Below are 24,125 nucleotides of genomic sequence, written 5' to 3'. Positions count from 1 at the left end.
AAATGAGGAATTATGAAGGTTTTTACAAAATTATTCTCCATTAATGACATGTGGAAGATAAATTTATATAATTGAAAAGAGAGAGAATAATAAATATTTAAGGATATAATAGAAAAAATAAAATTAATTACTCATTGAAATTGTAAAACCATTTATCTTAAAATACAATTTTTTTCTTCTAAAACGACTTATAATAAAAAACGGACGGAATACATGTTATGGTTTATCATTTAAGAAATGTAAAAAAGAAACTTAAAGCATAATCGAAAAGAAGACATAATTTCAGGGAAGAAAATGGAAAAATCAACACATACATTTAATTAGATTTGAATAAAACATAGTACATAATTGTACATGGACGAAATTATTGATACTTAACAGTCACAACAAAGTTACACGGTCAAAACCATCCTAGCAAAGTTTATTTTAAGCATCGGAAGAGAAAGGTAAAGTTTTTTGTTGGCGATAATTTCATTGCGTAAAGAGCACTACAACACGTTCAAAATCTTCACCTATCGATGCTTCCGATCTCTAGTTCCTCTAGAGTGTCTTCCTTCCTCCTTCCAATCTGTAGCCTGCGGCGGAGGAGAAGGCTCGTACCTTGACGGCCTCCGTTTGAAATGCCGTTCATCGTCGCTAGATTCATAATCATCCATGTCAGCGTTACTCTTCCTCCCTTCGTAATAGCTATTGGAAGGTGCCGCGGATGCACTGGCGATCGCGGTGGAAGATTCTGTCACTGAAGTAGTGCTTAGTTTTCTCTTCTTCGCAGCGGCTTCTTCCTCCGAAGGGAAACTTATCCGTGTGAACACGCTGGCCTTATGCTTGCGCTCCGCCGCTGCGGCTGCCGCCGCCGCCATAGCTTGTGAAGCATTCGATGAGGATTTTGCCACTGGTTCTGGTGACTTTCGAGATGTAGATTTGGCAACTGGTTCCGATGATTTCCTGGATGAGGATTTGGCAACTGGTTCTAATGATTTCCTGGATGAGGATTCTGTTCGGTGATGACGGCGATGCTGGTGACGGTCGTAGTCGTAGTCGCGATCCCTATCATCACGTTCGCATTCTGAGTGGTGATCTGATTTTCTTTTAATTGGACGTGGCGGTTCCACTTCACGGTGAGTTCGATCTGGAGATAGACGTTCAGAACGATGGCGGTGTTGATGATAATCACTACCCGCAGACGGTGGAATAGGTTTCTGCACCAAAATATAAAAGCCCAACCGTTAGGCCCATAAGTGCATTATTTTTCATTAACACCCCCAATAATAATAATAACTATGAAGAGTATTATATAACACCCAACTCATGTAATCACAATACCAAAATACAATGATAATATTGGTACAAGGCAAATTTGAAAACAAGATGAATTTTTTTATTAAATGCATTCAAAGATGACTCTTATTTTGGTCCCAACCTAATATCTAAATGAACGTATTTTTCAAAGTTAAAATAAATTGACATGTCGAGTCTTAAAAAATGTGCATCATGTATTGCTAATTTTGCTACTTTTTAAACTTCGATCCAAGTATTTTCTTAAGATTAATATTCTTCCCGAATTTAAATGATTATGTTCCTTAATCCTAATTTATCTCAATCGGTTTGATTATTTTTCAGTGGATCAGTTTGATTGTTTCTTTTAAGCAAGAATTCACCATAGTAAACGAAGTATGTTAGGCAAAAGAATAACTACTTTCTCTCACACTTACCGAATGCAACACACCTCTATAGCTAAATAATTAAAATCAGTTTTTATATTTTTTTTATAAATGTAAAACTATTTTTTTTTCTCTCTATTCTGACATAATAAATGAACCGTTAAGGCATTGTTACTATTCGCATGTAGGATTTATGATGTGTTAAAAAAATGATGCATAGATCTAGAAGGAAAATTAAGGGGGCATTAAGGTACCCCGGGCTTCCTGCTTATAGAGCTAGAAGTTGCTAGAAAATAAAAGCCACAGAATTACTTTAGCTGCCATATGAATGAATGAGAATCTCGGTCAAATCTCCCATTGGCACCATTCAGGCATTGTAACCCTAAAACCTTTGTATTAAAAAAATTTAAAGAGACCTTAAATAAAAGGAAACACACATTACAGACATGCTGTAAACAACTAAATCTAAAATCAAACTATCCAAAGTTTAGGAATCTCTGAACTTGATGGTCCAAGTTATTCCACCCTCCTCAGAAAACACTAATTATCATCTGGAAAACCAAATGTGGAAGAAATCAACCATGATCTTGAAAAAATCGCCAAAAATTTGTCACCCAATTAGAGTCCAAAGACAAAATGCGTCAAACAGCCTGCTTAAATGATTTGAACCTCCAATGGTTCAAAGCATATACCCATCCGACACTTGAGCAGTGAAGATTTAGTAACAGCACTGAACCATTATCACATGCAGCAATGCATTATCATCATTTTCTTTTAACCCACTTTAAACCAGTTGATGCTGTTGACCATAAATTAATGGCGAGACAAATGGGCATCGATCCCTCAACCATTTCATGATCAACCAGAATATCGCTTGATAAACAATTCTTTTTATCAATAAAAGAAGCCAGAAGAAACAATTGCCATAGACTAATATAATTAAAGGAGCGAAATAATTTGTAGGATTATATAGTGCAATCAATGTTCTTCTGCAAGCTTGAAGTTTCTGGGTAAACTTTTGGTAAAAAACCCACAAAAAGTAAAATGCGCATAAAAGTCCACACAGAGAGGGATGAAAATTAAGACAATAAAAAGTACATACAGTTTTTGATTTTATTGAAGAAACATCCCCAACACTGCTCGCTTCCCTACCAAACTCTCGATCTTTGGAGAAGTCCCTGTTCCATGAAAGAAATAAACTCATTAAAACAAGTTCAAACATGTTAACTTTGACAGTTATTAAATTAGGCAACAAAATTCACTAGGTAAAGCCAAGGAAGAAATTAGTTTAGGTAGAGCAGTGTATTGCAATTACTAAACCAAAATCTGCATTAAGAAGGGGGAAAGGGAGATAATAAATTGTAGAGAATAATAAATTTCCAGATAAAATTCCAATATCCCACCCAGAAACAAAATTAAGTGAAATGTAAAAGTAAGGACATCAAACCCAGGTAAAACTGTTGCTATTTCGCAAAGTACAAAATATTTAACCTAAACAAACTTCTCAAACAAGCATATCAGAGCATTACAACCACCAAATTCAATTTGTACCTTTCCCCCCGCCTCTCATTTTCACGCTTCCTCCTCAAATTGGCGTTCCGAGCTTCAAATTCCTCTCTACTCATAGCCGGAGGTGGACCATTCATCCCCATACTGAACTCAGCAAGATCCCTGAACACAGTCATAACTATTAAATTACAATATGACATTCTGGAGTAGACAAACAAACAACCACGTTTACTATTGGTATTCACACTGCAACCCTCAAATCTACCCCTCGGCATCAATAAGACATAATATCCTGGAATCTGTGTGGGTGGGGGGTGTATGTAACTTATGTGTGCGTGAGTGACAAAGATGCTAAGAGGTAAGTACCGAAGTTTAAATTTGACAAACATAAAATTGCATACCTATGAGGCGGAGGAGGAATAGGAGGCATCATGTAACCATGCATGCCAAATGGGTCATGAGCCATACCATTTGCAAATGGATCATGAGGCATACCATTTGCAAATGGATCATGAGGCATACCATTTGCAAATGGGTCATGAGCCATACCATTTGCAAATGGCATGTCATAGGGGCCTAGACCGTAACCCATCATATGCATTGGACCAGCATATGGTGCCATAAATCCATCCATACCAGGTTGGATGCCATTCCAGTATGGATTATAGCCAGGAGGTGGGCCCATTGGCATCATATAGTTCTCAGCTCCAAGATCATGTGGGGGTTTCCACTGAAAATCTGCATGATAAGCAAGATTATTTGCAATTACTACCCGGGTAAAAATATTAGCATTTCCCTGGTCCACTAAATGCAACATTATACAAATCCAAATCCATAACTTTTTTTTTACAGGTACTGTGATAAATCAGACAAAACAGTAGATTTACCATTTGCAGGCATCCGGACTTTCTTCTTTTTCTTTTTCTTTGCTACAAAGTCAAAAAAAATCAAATAAGAACACCTCAACAGAAAATCAACATACAAATAAACTTTTGCTATTCAAGAAATAGCACTTCACTATCGTCCATTTTCCACCAAATCATTTTCAAGAAGCACACGCATAAATAACCATCACCACCACACAGAAATAGGATGACATAAGCAGCAATCTACATTACCTGCCTCAGAAGGAACCAGCTTTTGCTGCACTTCTTCCTCAACCACCTGGGCACTCCCTTGCGACACTGGTTCCTTCACACTCATCGACTCATGAGTAGCTTCAGATACATCACCGACTCTAGGGATCTTTGCATGCTCTGACGTCTGCTGTGGGGCAGAAATGGCTTTTATTTCACCAGCTGTCTCCTGTATTTTTGGTGTTCCATCATTAACAAGTGAAATCTTCAGTTCTCCCTTGGAGGCAGCAGATGACGTTGGAGAGGGATTCTTCGGCTGTGGACAACGGGCAGACTCCATATCTGAAAAATCAAACCCAAATTAAAAAATATATGCAATAATTGATGCCAGTGATGGTCCAAGAGAAAAATCATCAGTCTTAATAACCTTGAACTTGAAAAGTGCTTCCAGCATTTTCAGTACTGCTATTGCCTGACTCCAGTATGCGATTGATGGTATCCCTTAGTGTCTTATTCGGTAAAAGATCATCTGCGAGAATATTTGTTGCACCACATACGCACCTGGACTTGGAGATGATATAGTCCCTAATACCTGAAAAGAATTTTCAGAAAGATGTCACATAACTTCGGCGTAAGATTCCAATCTGTAGAATAACTTCAGCATTGCAACATCTAAAAAATATTTAGTATGAGTTCTAATTCAGAAAACCATAAATACTACAGAAGCATAAACACATACATTTGTCACAGAAACTTTTAAAACAACACTTGCTTGTCAACACGGCATCTTTCATAACATTGCTGCACAAGGGACAGTGGAGCTCAGGTGGTAGATCCCCAACAGATCGTGTAGATGGCATCCCTTCTATTTCTTTCTCAAAAGCAGCCCTGTTTGAAAGAACATAAATCTCAGCTTCATGTCTACATAAAACGGAGTGGAAGAGAAGAATCAAATTAAACTCACTCATTTGGCTTCAAAACAGCTACTGAACCATTTGGTAAAGCATAGGAACCTTGTGGATTTACCATCAGCATAGATCTAGGGATACCAGTAGGTTGCTTGACTCTCTTGATGTCATAATTTGGATCACCATTTGTAGGGCAGTGTTGAATGAAATGTCCTACACAAAATTGAGAAGAAAAAGTCAGCTATCCGAACTGACATTGGTATCCGGAATTTCGTAAGCAAGTGGAGAATTATGAAATCTTAAAAATTATGACATACCAGGCATTTTGCATCTGTGACAAACATAGCCTTGTGGAGGTGTTTTCCGCTCCAAACCTGGCAAACCCGACAAGTAAATAACCACTAGCCATTAGTTCATAAACATATTAATATTTGTCTTCAAAGAAGCAAATCACTAAAAAACTGTATAGAATGATGAATGAAAAAGAATCACCAAAACCACGCCCACCGCCCATCCGTCCACCCATGCCCCTTCCAAAACCTCTACCAGGGCCAAAGTCTGAACTTTGACTGCATGAAAAAAAAAAATATAGAATCAACATAAAAAATCATAAATCCAAGAATGCGTGCGTGTTCACCCAAGAAAAGGCGATTTAGCTGTGGAATGAAATCTCATGAAGGATAAGGATTTCTTAGGATTATACCGAATGGAATGAATCAGACTGGAATCAAATTAGTGCCATTGACTACAATGTTTTAGATAAGTAGGAACTGAATGGAACTTAATTGATGAGTTCATACCATCTAATACCTCTAGTCCCTCGCCTCTAGAAATGTATGGGATCTATCTAGCTTGTTCATTCTTTACGAATTCATTTGGTCCACTTACAGACAAGAAAATTGAAGTTTTTCTCCATATTATAAAATACCCAAACATAAGATGGTCATGTTGTTCCACCCGTTTCCTTGTCTCCTTTCATTTCACCCATCATTAGATATTCTAACATAGCATAAGGATGATAGAAAAAACATGGAACAACTATTCCAATACAGGTCTTACAGAAATGAATAATCTTCATTTCCTCTTGAAGAGAATAAGAGAGGGTACTCATTCTTGTAGGTAGGAAAGAGTTAGTAACTTAGTATTTATTTGGGTTCCATATATCTACTGATTATACTTATAATTCCATTTTATGTTGATTCCATGCATGGAACAACACACCAGAGAAAGGAGAATAATTTACTCACTGTTGCCAATCCAACGCTGGAGTATCAATCAACGCTTTAAGCTTACTTTCTTCATCAACTTTGCTTGTGGGAGGAGCCTCTGGAATCAAGTTGACCGATTGAACTGGAAGTTGATCGGGTATTGAATACAAATCATTACCAAATTCATCCCAGTCTGAATCTTCGGGCTGTTAAGTGGTACGAAATGCTCAATTAGCTTAAGAATGCAGCTGAATTGTTAATAAAAAACAAAATGAAAAGAAAAATGGACTTACATATTTCATGGCAGACATATCTTCAGCTGCTAAGCTACTGTTCCCAGGATCAGTCTCCACCATGTTATTTTCCACCTTTTGTCTGCCAAAAGCAAAAATACAGCTGCGACTCAAGAACACATAATTTATCTCACAAACACAAATGAAGAATGTAGTTTCTGGCTGCGCCACTATACATGGAGGACATAAACAGAAAATGACACGCTGATGACTTCCTATTTTAACAAAAACTTTTATGCACAAATCATGATCAATGGTTAAAATTCCAATAACAGTAATAATAAGATTAAAGGTTTGAGATAGTACTGTAGTTCGGCAACAATTGGTAAACGTCGCTGTCCTGGTACTCGACGAATTAACACCGAGGTATTTTTAGGGACCAACGTTTCTTCGTCAAGATATTCTGAAATTTCAAGAGACAGAGCACCTATAAAAATACTATAAATGTGCTATTGCATTAAGCCCTAATATATGAACTACCATATATAAACTCAGCAGAAAAATTGTGCACTTCTGATTAGTACACAACTATATTGCAGTTTAGCTTCACCTTACTTTAGGCCTCTTAATTGTTAGTTTATTTTCCTTCATTTTTTTCTTTTACCTGGGGCTGTGGAGAGTGATAATCAAATCAAACCTGTCTCGTTAATGACAGATGGGATTGGTTTAAATTTGTACTTTGAAAGGAACAGGATAAATAAGGTAAGTTTATCCAGGAAGCCCTTCTTCAAAGTTAAAAATTTGCAAAAGCTTTGATTTTTATTTCTTAAAACTTAAAATTAAGCACCAAATTGAAACCCTGAAACTCACCCACGCTATCGCCCCAGATCACTAGTTGAAAATAAGAGTTCAATTAAAATCAGAACCAACCTTCATTGGTCTGGGCGTTGGTGGTGACCAGAAGATCAAAATCTGTACCTCTCCCTAAATGCTTGGATTCAAATATTTTTTCTTTCAAAGTACCAACAGATATGAAAGGACCATCCATGGGAATTGAATCATAATCTCTTGCACTTTTAAATTTATAATACACCGCCATGGTATATTTCTCTTTCAATCTATAAAAGAAGATTAATTTACCAAAGCAATAACAAAACACAAAGAGAATCAAAGGGCCTCTGAAATTTAAAAATAATAATAATAGAAAGCCCTGTTATTGAAACTCAAAACAAATAAAAAAGTACAATAAACTCAAACTTATTTTTTTTTCTTCTCTTTTTTTTCCTACACTTGCAAATTATACTAAGGTAAAGATCGAACAAATCGAACCAATCGCCACAAAGATGAGATTCACTTCTAGAATTCTTCAACAGTTTTCTGCAGCTTCGTCTTCCTTAAGAAACTCCGAATCTAGAGAAATCAAATTCCTTGTACAACTAAAAAATCTCCTTCTGAACAGACGAATCCAAATCCAAATCCGGAGAAGCAAAGCCCTATGAAATCAGAAGCTTCGAGAAGCCATATCAACAGTAACTAGGGTTTGTTGTGGAATCGAATTGAACCGAAGAGGAATAACAACAAACAAGATTTGTCTGTTCCTTCGGTAATCCAATCCAACACAATCAAACACGACGAGACAGTGAGCGGTTGTTCTGATTCTGATTCAGATGGAAACCTCGTTGAACGGCGACGACGGAGCTTCAGATGAGAGTCGCGAGCATCTCCTCCTTGTTCTTCTAGTGTTGAAGCAACGGAAAATCTGAATTGATTTCTGGTAACGGATAAGCGGATCGAGAAACCGTTACGGAGAATTGAAGGAATTTCCGTTGGAGTAAAAAGGGGCTAGGGTTGGGAAAGTTAGGGTGAGAGAAGCAGAGGAGTGGGAAAAGAGAGAAATGGAGCAAAAAGAGAGAATGGTGAATTATGGAACTCACGAGAGAAGGGGTGTTGTGTTGTGATTTTTGTGGATTTGGAATCCACTGAAATAATTAAATGATTTTTTGTTGATAGGTTGTTAGTGATTGGATATTGAACTAACGGTTTAGATTTACTTGAATGCGTGCAGGTAAATCCTGATCTGTGGTTTGCTTAAATTTAATAAAGGATTTTCTAAATCTTATAAAAGATATTTCATCTGGATTGTGTGGTTTTTTAATTTTTTAAAGTAAAATGAACTTTATTTATTAAAACTGTTTTTTTACAGCATTATTAAAACTGTTTTATTAATTGTAATTTGTAGGTTAATTAAAATTACTAAATACACTTAATTATATCTAAAAAATTGTGAAAATAATTTTTTTTCCTTATAGTAAGTAATTGATTGATTCGAAATTTTCTTCTTTTAGATTTTAAACATAAAATACTTATTAAAAGAAATACTATAACTATTTAAATTTCAAACATATTAAATATACATTTTTTAATAAATATTTATTATGCTTGAGAACATTTAAATTAAATATTTGTAATAAAATATTTCTTTAGTCATCTCAGTATATAAATGTTTATAAAAATATTATGATGAACCACATATCTTTGAGTTTAGTTAGATGTCATAAATAAGTAGGTAAAATTTAATTAAATTTATTTTTATTTTCAAATAAATTAATATTTGTTGTTCTACGATTTTAAAAATTCAGCCACAGAAGAAATTATTAGGTTGAGTTATGGACTAGGTAGCTCTCTTTAAAATTTTCGTGTCACTGTTCAAAATTATACAAAACAGTCGAATTACTGCGCCGCCTCCAAGATAAAACAGCCTAGTGTGTATGATTAATAATATTAAAAAGTTTTTCCTCATTTCAGATACCAAAAAGTATTGGAAAAAAACCCAAGCCCAAGATCACACCGAACCGAGTCGACCCGTCGGACAGACGGTGGCGACGGGCGTGCGTGTGTAATGTTTCATGGTAGTGTGTTCTCACCGACTACAAATTTGGATAACCCTTCGGGCCCAAGCCAATTTACCCACTTGGAATATATAAATACTACCAACGTGTGCTCTCCCTCCTATGTGGGACTTTAATGAACCTTTTCAAATTCACCAACACACTCCAGTTCATAATTGTGCTCATTCATCGTGAACTTAATGCCATTGCCATTAACTTCTTCCAAGTCCCCACTCTAAGGCTATGTTTGGATTTGTGGTATGAGATGGAATGGTATAGTAACTAATGAGATTTCATCGTTTGGATTTACAAATAATGGATGGCATGGAATGGAACATGATGGAATCTATTTCATCCCATTCCATCCAATTTCCCATTTTTTTTCTTCCATCCAATTTGGAGTGTATGTTATGGAATGAAAAATTTTAAATAAAATAACCAAACAATGGAGTGGTATCTTTGTTCCGTTTCGCTACGCTCCATTTCGCTCCGCTATGTTCCATTCTGCTTCGCTTCGTTATGTTCCGTCAATCCAAACATAGCCTAAGTCTTTCATCATCCAAAGAATTTCAACAATCCCCACTTGAATTTAAAAAAGGTGACTTCATAAGGAACGTCAAATGTGTCTAAGATTGTGCATAAGCAAAGGTGCCTACGACTTGAACATTTGTGTAGCAAGTAGGATCCTGATTCAACAAGAGTGACACAAATGTCTTGAACTATATCTCAGATTTCAAACTTGCACACAACATTTTCTTAAGGTGTATTCTAATAGTATGTGCTTTAATGACCATGCACGTGTATCCCAATTTAGTGAAGGCTCTAAGAATTCTGCCTCGAAATTCCATAGGAACAGACCTAAGTTCCAAAATCACATAATTGAGTCTATCAAGAGTATTCATGTAGCCCAGGTACTCCCTCATACAGAGTATAGATCTCATTAAGAGTTTATATTATCCCTTCCTTGTATCGCTTCAGGATTCATGATTCTCTTATTCACATTAGCATGATCACCTCATATTACTTACAACTTGTTATTACCCATTGAACCTATTTCTAGGAATCTCCAGTCATTTAGATCGGGTTACCATCATGAGCAATTCATTTTTCTATAAGCATTAGTCACATCCTTTTTAATGTATTTTGTACTTTCTCTCTAGCTAACCCTTTCGTCAAAGGATCTGCTAAATTTTCATCAGTGCGTACATGATCCACTCTCACACCTCATTTAGTGATACAATTTCTAACATTGTTGTGGTTTCTTCTTATTTGATGTATTTTACCATTATAATAACGGTTCTCGATTTTTGTGATAGTCGCGGTACTATGGCAATGGATCAACACAGCTAGCATTGGTTTTTTTCCACAAATGGATCACAACCCGTAAGCATCTGAACCAACTCGTTAATGTTGTCATCTCAAACTCCATCATGGACTGAGCCAATATAGTTTGTTTCTTTGATTTCCAAGATACAGCTCTTCCATCTATACTAAATATATAGCCATTAGTTGCTTTGGAATCATCTGATATGGTATTCCAATCAGCATCATTGTGTCCTTCAACTACAGCAGGAAATCTTTGATAATGTAAATTCAGATTCATGGTCCTCTTAAGGTACCGCGTGACTTGTTCAATAGCTTGTCAGTGCTCATTACTCGGTCCACTAGTGAACTTGCACAACAACCCTATGACATACACAATGTCGGGTCTAGTACAATCAGTGACATACCTAAAACTAGCAATGATGCTCGCATATATAGTTTGTCTAACACTATTTCTAGTGTTCTTAAACCATTTTATATTTGGATTGTATGGTGTAAAACGGGTTTATAATCAAAGTAGTTATATTTCTTTAAGATCATCTCCATATAATGAGATTGATCCAAAGAAATTCCTTTTTCAGATCTAGTGATCTTTATTTCAAGAATCACACTAGCTTCTCCAAGATTTTTCATATCAAAGTTTTCACTCAACAATGATTTCACATCATTAACAGCCTGAATGTTTGATTCAAATATGAGTAGATCATATCGTCTACATAAAGACATATGATAGTGCAAATGTGATTCTCATATTTGTAATAAACGCGTATGTAACTTTAATTCACTTTGTACCCATTCGATTTTATTAAGGTTTCTAACTTTTCATGTCATTGCTTAAGAGATTGTTTTAGACCATACAAAGAGTTATCTAACTTACAGACCTTGTTTTCTTGCCCGTGAATCACAAACCTTTCTGGATGGTCCATATAGAATTTTTTTTCTAAGTCACTATTTAAAAAGGCTATTTTAACATCTATTTGGTGTACTATTAAGTTATTAATAGCGGCTATTAAAATTAATACCCTAATGGATGTAAATCGAGTTACTGGAGAAAAAGTATCGAAGAAATCTATATTTTCTTTTTGTCTAATACCTTTGGCTACAAGGCGAGCCTTTTACGTATCAACAATTCCATCAAGTTTTAGTTTCTTTTTCAAAACTTATTTACAACCAATTGGTTTGCAACCAGGAGGCAAGTCTAATAAGTGCTAAGTCTTATTAGATTCTAGAGAATTTATATCATCATTAATAGCTTCTTGCCACAGATCTGCATTTAGAGATGACAAGGCTTCTTGAAGATTTATTGGAGGTGGCGAACAGAGCATCAGGCGAGGAGGTGGCGAGCAGAGCGCTCTAGTGTCGTCGGGCGAGGCTGAGGCGAGCAGTCTTGCAGCAATTCTTTTAAAGATCGTAACTTGAGTTTCATGAATTTGTTGGATGCGTCGTTTGAAGCGTTGGGAAGATGATATGGTGGACAACAATATGATAGAACTATATGAGTTTTTTGATGCATGATTCTAGTACATATTTGTTTATATCATTGAATTGTTATATGTTGTTATGTTATGGTGCTTTGTTTTAATGATGAATATGACGTTTCTGTAAGGTTTATATGAAGTTGTCATGAAGTTGTTATGATGTTGTTGTGATGCTAACGATGGTTTTTTGACGATGTTATAGCGATATACATGTCTTAAATATGTAATACATGTTATGTGATGATTATGTGAACGATGATGCATTTTACTACCTCTGGTCGAATTTTATATGACGTTGTTGTGCATCATGTGTTCATGGCATTTTTGGATGGTGGTTCGCTTGTGATGAACCTCAGTGGCTCAATCCCACTGTATGGATTGAGTGCATTTATGATGTGCTCCGGTTCCAATAAGGAATCAATCCTATGGTTGGGATAATGGAGGGTGATGAACCAGATGTTCATAAAATATTGGTACCACATGCATTGTGTCTGTGTTATTACATTAACATTCTATGTGGCTTTGAACGATTTCTGTTGGTGATTTCTGAAGTGATGATAATTGTGAACTGTGTGATTAGATGATGTTTTAATGATAAAAGGTATCTATGTGTTATTATGATGTATAAGTGAGTATGACGAGTCGATGAGTGATATATGTGAAGGATAGAAAAACACTTAGAAAGGGGGGGGGGGGGTTGAATAAGTGTAGTTTTAAAATTCTTAAGATAAAAACAACTTGCACAATTATTTTTATCCTGGTTCGTTGTTAACTAAACTACTCCAGTCCACCCCCTTGGAGTGATTTACCTCACCTGAGGATTTAATCCACTAATCACACAAGATTACAATGGTTTTCCAGTTAGATAACCTCTAAGTCTTCTAGAGTATTCTGATCACAACCTGATCACTCTGGGAACACAATGCTTAGATAACCTCTAAGACTTTCTAGAGAATCCGATCACAACTTGATCTTCTCTAGTTCTTTACAAATGAATGTAAACAAATTCTTACTAGAGTTATACAATGCTTCTTAAAAGTTATAATCACAACTGTGATATTTCTCTTAAAGTTTAAGCTTAATCTCACTAAGATATTACAACAGTAATGAAGTGAGGTTGAATATGAAGTTTGAGAGCTTTTTGAATTTGACAGCGTTTCTGTATGTTTGTGCAAAGTGTTGTATTCAGCTTCTCATCAGAACTTCTATATATAGGCGTTTGAGAAGATGACCGTTGGGAGCATTTAATGCGTTGCATGATCCGTACAGCATTGCATTTAATGTTTCACTCTTTTGTCAACTACCTCGAGCCTTGCTTCTGCTGCGTCTACTGACTTTGCCGTTAATAGCTTCTAACGTTCCTTTTGTCAGTCAGCGTAGCCTGCTATCCTGTACTTGCTTCTGATCTGATGTTTGTATGAACAACGTTTGAATTTCATCAGAGTCAAACAGCTTGGTGCAGAGCATCTTCTTGTCTTCTAACCTTGAAGTGCTTCTAGCGTGATACCATGAGAACTTTAGTGCTTCTGCTTCTGATCTCAAGTTCTTCTGATGCTTCAATAGACCATATTCTGATTCTGCTTGACCATCTTCTGATGTCTTGCCAGAGCATGTTCTGATGTTGCATGCTGAACCTTCTGAGTCAGTGCTTCTTGTGCTGATTTTGTGCATACTCTTTATGTGATTCCTGAAATGGAAATTGCATAGGATTAGAGTACCACATTATCTCATACAAAATTCATATACATTGTTATCATCAAAACTAAGAATATTGATCAGAACAAATCTTGTTCTAACAATCTCCCCCTTTTTGATGATGACAAAAACATATATAATCGATATGAATTTGCAATCAGATTATCAGATGGCTAAAGACAAATACACAGTTATAGCAAAAGCATATAAACATAGTGTGTGAATATGTCTCCCCCTGAGATTAACAATCTCCCCCTGAGATGAATAATCTCCCCCTGAAATAAATACTGGAAGAAATTTATAAATAGAGGACTTCCCTGAGTATTTTCTATTTCAGTTGAGACGTTCACATAAGCTTAGAACTTCAGAACATTCAGAGCTTCTGCTTCTTGCTTCCATAGGACAGCTTCAGAGCTTTGAATTTCTTCTAGAACCATTGCATGCTTGATTGTATCAGAACATTCTTGATTGTACCAGAGCGTCGTCAGAGCATCTCTACATCCTAAAATGTTTCAGAAACAAACTAGACAACAAGAGTCAAGGCATGAATGAATCAGAACATAAAATATGTTTCAGAGCATATACTATGTATCAGAACGCATAAAATGCATCAGAACATAAAATATCTATCAGAGCATATAAAAAAATGTATCAGAACATATAAGGAGTAAGAATGTGTTATAGCATATTCTATCACAAGAATATCAGAACATTCTTCCTTCTTGCTTCTGATCTTGAAGCTTCACAACACTCAACTTGCTTCAATTTCCATGAGCTTGTTTCTATATAGAATTGCTTTTCCCCATGTCTTTGCTTCTCATGTTGAGCTTTTTAGAATGTCTTCAATCCTGCAAAACACTCAAAGACATAGAACTTGCAAATTCTGTTAGAGATGTGGAGACTTACTCCCAGTAACTGATATAGTAAATCAAATCAATTATCACATTCTCTCCCCCTTTTTGTCATAACATCAAAAAGCATAAAAGATTCAGATGAAAAACAAACAATATGAGAGAAGATAAAAGATTTCATTCATCAAAATTAATCAGAAGATACAAGGGATGAGAAGACAGATGCACAAAATAGATGCAAGAAAAAGGAGACATCTAAGACCAAACGACTACGACTAGCCTAGTTTAGAAACTATCTTAGCTAGAAGGCCATGAATCTCATTGTTGCTTTCAGTCTGCTTTTGTATAAATGAGCGAAACTCATTGTTGGTATCTTCTTGCTTGTCCAGGCGAGAAGCTAGATCAGCTTGATTCTTTTGAATAACCTCTAAAGTCTTCACCAGAAGAGAGGTTTCTCCAGAAGAAGCTTCACAACTCCTGTTCAGTGGAACAGCATTCTCAACAGCAGCATCCATCGTGAGATCATCATCATGATTTTCCTCAGCAGGAATACTCTCAGCAGTATGTATCTCAGCATCAGCTTCTTCCCTAGAAGCATCTTCTTCATACATAGGAGCAGGAAGATCAGAATCTCCGTTCTCAAGGGCTTGAATAATGGCAGCTAGATTTCTTAGAGGAGTGGGAGCATCAACTTCTGGAGGATAGACAACTTCTGGAATGACCATATTTGCGTACTTCTCAGAAGGATTCTCCCTTAGAAAGTCAAACAGCCACTTGAAGTCTCCAGTCAACACAGAATAATGAGGCTTGAAAACCACAATCTCTCTGCAAGGGTTACCATCCAGCTCGTCTACATACAACTTCTCATCAAGAGATCTCAAGCTTCTGATGGGGTGATAATATCTGCCATCATCAACTTCCAAGAAGTATCCAGAAGAACCAGGTGCTTCAGCCACGAATCTTCTCTGGACTTCCATAGCTGCAACCTGAAAATCCTGTCGAAAGCTTCTCCAAAGGTTTCGAGTAGAAGCATCATCTAGGTTGTTATAGAAGGCATTTGTCAAGATTTCCAACCTTCTGGTGAATTCAAGTTTGAACAACTCAAGGTAGATGTGAGAGGGAGGTTCAGGAGGATTGAAGGTGAATTTGTAGTCAGGGTAAAGAAGGTAGTATGGTTTGGATTTTCTGGAAGGTAAGGGATGGGATAGAGAAGGTGTAGATTCTGTGGTAAAGGTAGAGGAAGATGGAATATCAGAAGGTGTTGGGGGAATGATATTTAGTGGATTAGGGTTCAGAACTTGTGTAGAAGGAGGTGGTTGGGGAGTATTTTGTATGGTGAAGGAGTTATGAGGTTCAGAAGGAGGAGGCTTACTCTGAGAAGAACCAACAACTCTCAAAGCATGAAGAGAATCCCTAATGCGCTTCTCTCGATACTCTTTGGAATTAACCTTGTCAGGATCATAGGACAACTTTGGCTTCTTGGCTGCCTTTGATTCTGCTTGTGAAGCTTTTCTTTTTAACCTCTTTTCTTTCTTCTTCTGTTCCTTCTTCTTCAACTCAGCTAAAGAAGGAGGAACTCGTCCACGAATCCATGCAGGATCAACAGAAGATTGAGCAAGAACACATGTCTTCAAGTAGCGCTTAACAGACTTGTGTAGCTCTTCTTTCAACAGCTGTGAGAAGTTCTCAACGGGAGATCTTCTGGTCAGAATATCTGGAGCTATTCTTGGAGCAGAAGTTACCTCCGGAATTAGAAGCATCCTCTCAAGATCAATTGCATTCAGAACATGTCCTTGAAGGACAGTAAATAATTTTGGTGTGCCAACATCTCTTAGAGCATTCATCAAACACTCTCTACTAGAATATCTGAGATCATTCTAGCAAGAGGAATAGTATTCTTCTTGAACTCAGGAAACTTCTTGCGTTCCTCATCTCTAGATTCTTCAATATTCGTTTTCAGATGTTGAAATAGAATAGTTGAGAGAGAGACTTTAATACCTTTACCAACGCATAAGAGATTATACTTGTGATCCTGACTCACATACTTGGCAGTGATAGTTCTCTTTCTATGATAAAAGGTTCCCAAAATAATTTCAGCCCAAACTCTGTAGAACGACTTCAGCAATGTAGTTTGATTTGGTGAAGCTTTAAAGGCAGACAGTTCTTCATCAACTTTCTCCCAAGGAACTCTACCAGGTTCAGCGCATGTGAATCCTTCTGAATCATCAAGATTATATAGTTTCCTGTAGGAGTAACGGTTGCATGCTTCCAAAAATCCATTACCAAGTGAGGATAAATTGGTCCAATCAGTCTCTCAAAATAGTTTGACCATCCTTGAACCAGTATCGTCTCCTTGACATTGAAACCATGTTCCAGAAGACTTTCAAAGTCCACCATTGTTTCAGTTAAAACTTCCAGTTCTCCATTTGGAATAAAACAGGTCTTCAATGGACAATAACCAAACTTGCGATGAACACAATGTGCATAATACATTTCAAGTTACAGACTTGAAGATGAAAGCATGAAGAGACTTTGAGATTCAGTTAGAATTAGGGTTTATGCAACAAGGAGGGAAAAAAAAAAGAGATGAAAACGAAGAGACAATGTATGAAGAAAGAGAATGTAAAAAGATAAATTGTAATGAGGATGAGTTTTTATAGGGACAGATTTGAAATGAAATGCAGTGTGTGTTTGAAAAAAAATTGCATTTAATGAGAAATGACGTTAGGAGAGATAATGTAACATTTGAAGTAATTTGCACAGTTACCTAAGGCGGTGTCTCCTCAACGGTACGCATGCTTGTCCAAATAGAGTGAACACGTGTTCAGCATCTGAAAAGCTGGTGACAGCTGTTTTGCTTTAAAAGAACTTCTAAATCAACTTAGATAATGAAACGTCAGAGATGACTGAATCAGAACTTCTAATTGATCATCATCAGAACTTCTTATAAGAAGATAACACAAGATCATTTCAGAACTAATCCATACATCAGAACTTCTCATCTTCTCATTATGGGCAAAAGTCCATACTGATATTCTTCAGAATGAACTTAAACCTTTCTTCAGCAAGGGGTTTTGTAAAGATATCAGCCCATTGATGGTCTGTATCAACAAAGTTCAAAGAGAGAACACCCTTCTGAATATAGTCCCTAATGAAATGATGTTTGATCTCAATATGTTTAGCTTTGGAATGTAAGATAGGATTCTTAGATAGACAAATAACAGAAGTATTATCGCAGATAATAGGAATGTTACTCTCATATATATGATAATCCTCTAGCTGACTCTTCATCCAGAGCATTTGTGTACTACATCCAGTAGCAGCAACATATTCTGCTTCTGTTGTAGAGAGGGCAATGGTAGCTTGCTTCTTGCTATACCAGGAGATCAGATGACTTCCAAGGAATTGACAACTTCCATAAGTACTTTTTCTTTCAATTCTATCTCCAGCGTAATCAGCATCACAATAACCTACTAAGTTGTACTCTTTAGATCTTCTGTAGACTAAACCAACATTAGTAGTACCTTTCAGATACCTCAGAATTCTCTTAACAGTTGTTAAGTGAGATTCTCTAGGATCTGATTGGAATCTTGCACACAGACAAACACTGAATAAAATATCAGGTCTAGAAGTAGTAAGATATAGAAGAGATCCAATCATACCTCTATACAACTTCTGATCTACCTTCTTACTTACCTCATCCTTACCTAAGATACACGTTGGATGTATAGGAGTCTTTGCTTCTTTGCTTTCAGAAAGATTAAACTTCTTCAGAAGTTCTTTCACATACTTGGTTTGGTGAACATAAGTTCCTTCTGATGTTTGATTGATCTGGATCCCAAGAAAATACTTGAGTTCTCCCATCATGCTCATTCCAAACTCAGCCTGCATAGACTTAGCAAACTCCTTTCCAAGTGTAGCATTAGTTGTTCCAAAGATAATATCATCAACATGAATTTGACAAATTAAAATATCCTTTTTAAAGATTTTACAAAAGAGAGTAGTATCCACTTTTCCTCTAGTGAAACCATTATCCATAATGAAAGAACTTAATCTTTCATACCAAGCTCTAGGAGCTTGCTTCAATCCGTATAATGACTTCTTTAGTTTAAAAACATGATTTGGAGACTTAGAGTCTTCAAAGCCAGGAGGTTGGTGGACATAGACTTCTTCATCTATATAGCCATTTAAAAAGGCACTCTTAACATCCATCTGATATAGAGTGATATTATGTTGAGTGGCAAAAGAAATTAATAGACGAATAGATTCTAACCTGGCCACTGGTGCAAAGGTTTCTGTATAGTCAATACCTTCTTGATGACTATAACCCTGAGCCACCAGTCTGGCTTTGTTTCTTACCACTTCTCCCTTTTCGCTTAGCTTGTTTCTGAAGACCCACTTTGTACCAATGATGTTAAATCCTTTTGGTCTAGGAACAAGATCCCATACATCATTCCTTGTAAACTGATTTAGTTCCTCTTGCATGGCATTTATCCAGTTTGCGTCTTCTAGAGCTTGATCAACAAAAGTTGGCTCGATCAAAGAGACAAGACCTAATCGACATTCTGCATTGTTCTTAAGGAATGCTCTTGTTCTGATAGGATCATCCTTCTTTCCAAGAATGACATATTTTGAGTGAGCAGATGTGAGTCTAGAAGATCTTCTGACTGTTGGCTCTTCAGAAATTCTGAGATTCTCTAAAGATGCAGCAACTTGATCTTCTGATCCTTTGCTTCTGAGATCTTTAGCTTCTGAAACTTTGATTCTTGGTTCTTCAGCTTCTGATATATCAATATCTAAATCAGAACATATGGTTCCTGAGCCAATTATCTTGCCCTTCTGATCTCCTCCAAACTTAACTTCTCCAGCAAATTTAAGCACCAGGTCTTGGAACATAGACCTTCTTCCTGTCATGTGTCGCGAGCACCCAGAGTCCAGGTACCATGACATGCTTTTCTTTGTCTTCTTTGCTGCCAAGGATATCTGCAACAGAAATTATCTTCTCCTTAGGTACCCACAACTTCTTGGGTCCTTTTTTGTTAGTTTTCCTCAAGTTCTGATTGAACTTGGGTTTAGCATAATAAACAACAGGAGGTACATCATGATATTCCTTAGGTTTAGCAGCATGATATTTTCTAGGTTGTGTCACATGCTTCTTAGTGTGTGTAACATGAAAGCTTTTGGCATGTGAAGTGAGCCTAATATCATGTGAGTGGCCAAACTTGAACTGATCATACAATGGCTTGTATGTGATTTTCATTTCATCTACAGGTTCAAATTTGCATGGGGTATCACCCTCATAGCCAACGCCAATTCTTTTGTTTCCAGAAACACCATATATCATAGAAGCAAGATGACTTCTGCCAATACTTCTAGATAAGAACTTTCTAAAGCTCGAGTCATATTCTTTCAGAATATGATTTAGACTAGGAATGGATTTTCTGAGTCAGAAGGAGATCCAATATTTTTGGATAATTGTAAAAAAATTTCCTTCAGTTTAGAATTTTCCACTTCCAGCTTCTTAGTTTCAGATTCAAATAGCTTTTTCAGCTTTTTGTATTTGATACTAAGATGAGCCTTGAGTTCCAGAAGTTCTGTTAGACTAGAAACTAACTCTTCTCTAGATAGTTCAGAAAATACCTCTTCAGAATCTGATTCTGATGTAGATTCTGATCCATCATCAACTGTGGCCATCAGTGCAATGTTTGCCTGCTCGCTTTCAGAGTCTGATTCTGAATCTGAATCATCCCATGTTGTCATAAGACCTTTCTTCTTATGAAACTTCTTCTTGGGACTCTCCTTTTGAAGTTTTGGACATTCATTCTTGTAGTGACCAGGCTCATTGCATTCATAGCATGTGACTTCTTCTTGTCAGATCTTTTGCTTCCAGAAGATTCTCCATGTTCAGGCTTCTTAGAACTTTTGAAGTTCTTAAACTTCCTATGCTTGCTCTTCCAGAGTTGGTTTACCCTTCTGGAGATCATGGACAGGTCATCTTCTTCTTCTGATTCTGATTCTTCAGAATCTTCTTCTTCAGCCTGAAAAAGCATTAGTGCATTTTTTATAATTAGATTTTAATGCAATAGACTTACCTTTCTTCTGAGGTTCATTAGTATCCAGCTTAATTTCATGACTCCTCAGAGCACTGATCAATTCTTCAAGAGAGACTTCATTCAGATTATTGGCAAATTTGAAAGCAGTCACCATAGGACCCCATCTTCTTGGCAAGCTTCTGATGATCTTCTTGACATGATCAGCCTTTGTGTATCCCTTGTCAAGAACTCTTAATCCAGCAGTTAGCGTTTGAAATCTTGAGAATATCTTCTCAATGTTTTCATCATCCTCCATCTTGAAGGTTTCATATTTCTGGATCAAGGCAAGAGTTTTAGTCTCCTTGACTTAGGCATTTCCCTCATGAGTCATTTTCAATGATTCATATATGTCATAGGCAGTTTCCCTGTTAGATATCTTCTCATATTCAGCATGAGAGATAGCATTCAACAAAACAGTCATACACTTGTGATGATTTTTGAATGCTTTCTTTTGATCATCACTCATTTCTTGTCTTGTTAGCTTTACTCCTCTAGCTTTCACTGGATGTTTGTAACCATCCATCAGAAGATCCCATAATTCACCATCTAGACCAAGAAAGTAACTTTCAAGTTTATCTTTCCAATATTCAAAGTTTTCACCATCGAATACTGGTGGTCTAGTATAACCATTGTTACCATTTCCATTATGTTGCTCAGCAGAGCCAGATGTAGATGTAGGTGTTGAATCTTCACCAGCCATCTAAGTTTTGTGTTTTTTTCTCTTCCTGAATCTTTTCTAACACGGTTAAGTGCTTGCACCTAGAATCGGCGCTCTGATGCCAATTGAAGGATAGAAAAACACTTAGAAAGGGGGGGTTTGAATAGGTGTAGTTTTAAAATTCTTAAGATAAAAACAACTTGCACAATTGTTTTTATCCTGGTTCGTTGTTAACTAAACTACTCCAGTCCACCCCCTTGGAATGATTTACCTCACCTGAGGATTTAATCCACTAATCACACAAGATTACAATGGTTTTCCACTTAGATAACCTCTAAGTCTTCTAGAGTATTCTGATCACAACCTGATCACTCTGGGAACGCAATGCTTAGATAACCTCTAAGACTTTCTAGAGAATCCGATCACAACTTGATCTTCTCTAGTTATTTACAAATGAATGTAAACAAATTCTTACTAGAGTTATACAATGCTTCTTAAAAGCTATAATCACAAATGTGATATTTCTCTTAAAGTTTAAGCTTAATCTCACTAAGATATTACAACAGTAATGAAGTGAGGTTGAAGATGAAGTTTGAGAGCTTTTTGAATTTGACAGCGTTTCTGTATGTTTGCGCAAAGTGTTGTATTCAGCTTCTCATCAGAACTTCTATATATAGGTGTTTGAGAAGATGACCGTTGGGAGCATTTAATGCGTTGCGTGATCCGTACAACATTGCATTTAATGTTTCACTCTTTTGTCAACTACCTCGAGCCTTGCTTCTGCTGCGTCTACTGACTTTGCCGTTAATAGCTTCTAACGTTCCTTTTGTCAGTTAGCGTAGCCTGCTATCCTGTACTTGTTTCTGATCTGATGTTTGTATGAACAACGTTTGAATTTCATCAGAGTCAAACAGCTTGGTGCAGAGCATCTTCTTGTCTTCTGACCTTGAAGTGCTTCTAGCGTGATACCATGAGAACTTTAGTGCTTCTGCTTCTGATCTCAAGTTCTTCTGATGCTTCAATAGACCATGTTCTGATTCTTCTTAACCATCTTCTGATGTCTTGCTAGAGCATGTTCTGATGTTGCATGCTGAACCTTCTGAGTCAGTGCTTCTTGCGCTGATTTTGTGCATACTCTTTATGTGATTCCTGAAATGGAAATTGCATAGGATTAGAGTACCACATTATCTCATACAAAATTCATATACATTGTTATCATCAAAACTAAGAATATTGATCAGAACAAATCTTGTTCTAACAATATATTGCTATATGACGATGTTGTTGTAACTACTAATCTTTTCTTGATATATTTTATAATTAATTATGATTACTCACCCTTTCTATTTGAATGTTGCCTCCACGTGGGTAACATGCATGTGACCAGGAGTAGTTGTATAAGCATTGAAGATAGCTTCGGAGCGTTTTATTAGTTTCGTTATATTATTAATGTCTTGCTCTAATATGTAACATTGGGTTGGGAACGCTATGTTTGGCAAATGATTATGTTCTTTTGATGTTGACATAAAATTATGATGGTTTTGATTTTTAAACTGATTTGAATTCCAATTTTTGTTGAGACTATGATGTAATGATAATTGTGAACTATGTGATTAGATAATGTTTTGATGATGGAAGGTATCTATGTGTTATTATGATGCATCAGTGAGTATGACGAGTTAGTGAATTATATATGTTGATATATGACGATGTTGTTATAGCTACTAATCTTTTCCTGATATCTTTTATAATGAATTGTGATTACTCACCCTTTTTGTTTGAATGTTGCCTCCACGTGGGTGACGTGCAAGTGACCAGAAGTAGTTCTAGAAACGTTAAAGATAGCTTCAGAATGTTTTATTAGTTTCGTTATATTAGTGGTGTCTTGCTCTGATATGTAACATCGGGTTGGAAACGCTATGTTTGGCAAATGATTATGTTCTTTTAATGTTGACATAAAATTATGATGGTTTTGATTGTTAAATCGATTTGAATTACAATTTTTGTTGAGACTATGATGTTACAAGTTTTGTTGTATGAAGGAGTTTATTTATGACGATGAATCTTCTATGGTGACTTAAATGTTTTATTGAGATATGATAAGATGTTTTAATTGATGTAACATGTGGTATGGGGCAGGATCTCATGTCAATCAATTAGTGGGAGGAAACTATCAATATGATTGTTTCTTCTAACGTTGGTTACCTACATACAGAGTATGGTTGGAGGAAGAAATGACAACGTTATTGCTCGGGCTTTCGAAGCAGTTGCTTAGGCTCTGGAAAACCAACAAGGTCCACAGAACCAGAACAGTGGAGATAATGATAAGGCTCACACATGAGGGAGGTTTTAAAGAAATAACCCGCCGATCTTCAAGGGCAGGCACAAACCCGATGATGCTAAAACATGGCTTAAGGGAATTTAAAAGATTTTCTGAGTGGTGATTTGTTAGGAAGAGCGGAAGTTGCAATTTGGTACTCGTATGTTGTAAGAGTGAGCTGAATAGTGATAGAGTAACGCACGCTAGAGGATGGAGATTCTGGGT

The 24,125-nt window shown here is 36.5% G+C and overlaps 1 protein-coding gene across 3 annotated transcripts; it reads right to left on the bottom strand.

Annotated features, from left to right (window-relative positions):
• Positions 1-295: 295 nt before the first annotated feature.
• Positions 296-8,573, bottom strand: LOC131630975 (E3 ubiquitin ligase PQT3-like). Of its 3 annotated transcripts, XM_058901719.1 has the most exons (16): positions 7,925-8,573; positions 7,526-7,713; positions 6,962-7,058; positions 6,656-6,737; positions 6,402-6,568; positions 5,647-5,723; positions 5,472-5,528; positions 5,211-5,367; positions 4,986-5,134; positions 4,674-4,838; positions 4,289-4,588; positions 4,058-4,099; positions 3,572-3,908; positions 3,213-3,332; positions 2,764-2,839; positions 296-1,199 (listed from the first exon to the last, which is right to left on the bottom strand). In XM_058901719.1, the coding sequence occupies exons 2-16, from the start codon at positions 7,692-7,694 to the stop codon at positions 513-515; spliced, it is 2,682 nt and encodes an 893-aa protein (XP_058757702.1). In that variant the 5' UTR covers positions 7,695-7,713; positions 7,925-8,573; the 3' UTR covers positions 296-512. The 3 variants fall into 3 exon arrangements, with proteins under 3 accessions (XP_058757702.1, XP_058757701.1, XP_058757703.1); XM_058901718.1 differs by having other exon boundaries at positions 7,526-8,573; XM_058901720.1 differs by lacking the exon at positions 7,526-7,713.
• Positions 8,574-24,125: the final 15,552 nt, after the last annotated feature.

The sequence above is a fragment of the Vicia villosa genome, unplaced genomic scaffold (genome assembly GCF_029867415.1).
Source record: "Vicia villosa cultivar HV-30 ecotype Madison, WI unplaced genomic scaffold, Vvil1.0 ctg.000756F_1_1, whole genome shotgun sequence".
Taxonomy (NCBI): domain Eukaryota; kingdom Viridiplantae; phylum Streptophyta; class Magnoliopsida; order Fabales; family Fabaceae; genus Vicia; species Vicia villosa.
The sequence above is the reverse complement of the archived record's forward strand: the minus strand, read 5'-3'. Positions and strand labels throughout refer to the sequence as shown.

Bases quoted from the DNA above. Each gene is read 5' to 3' on its own strand.
- LOC131630975 (XM_058901718.1), bottom strand. From the start codon at position 7,694: ATGGCGGTGTATTATAAATTTAAAAGTGCAAGAGATTATGATTCAATT. The intron at 5,368-5,471 runs GTATGTCATAAT...AATTTTGTGTAG, and splicing joins TCACAGATGCAAAATGCCTG to GACATTTCATTCAACACTGC. The intron at 5,135-5,210 runs GTGAGTTTAATT...TCTTTCAAACAG, and splicing joins GCTGTTTTGAAGCCAAATGA to GGCTGCTTTTGAGAAAGAAA.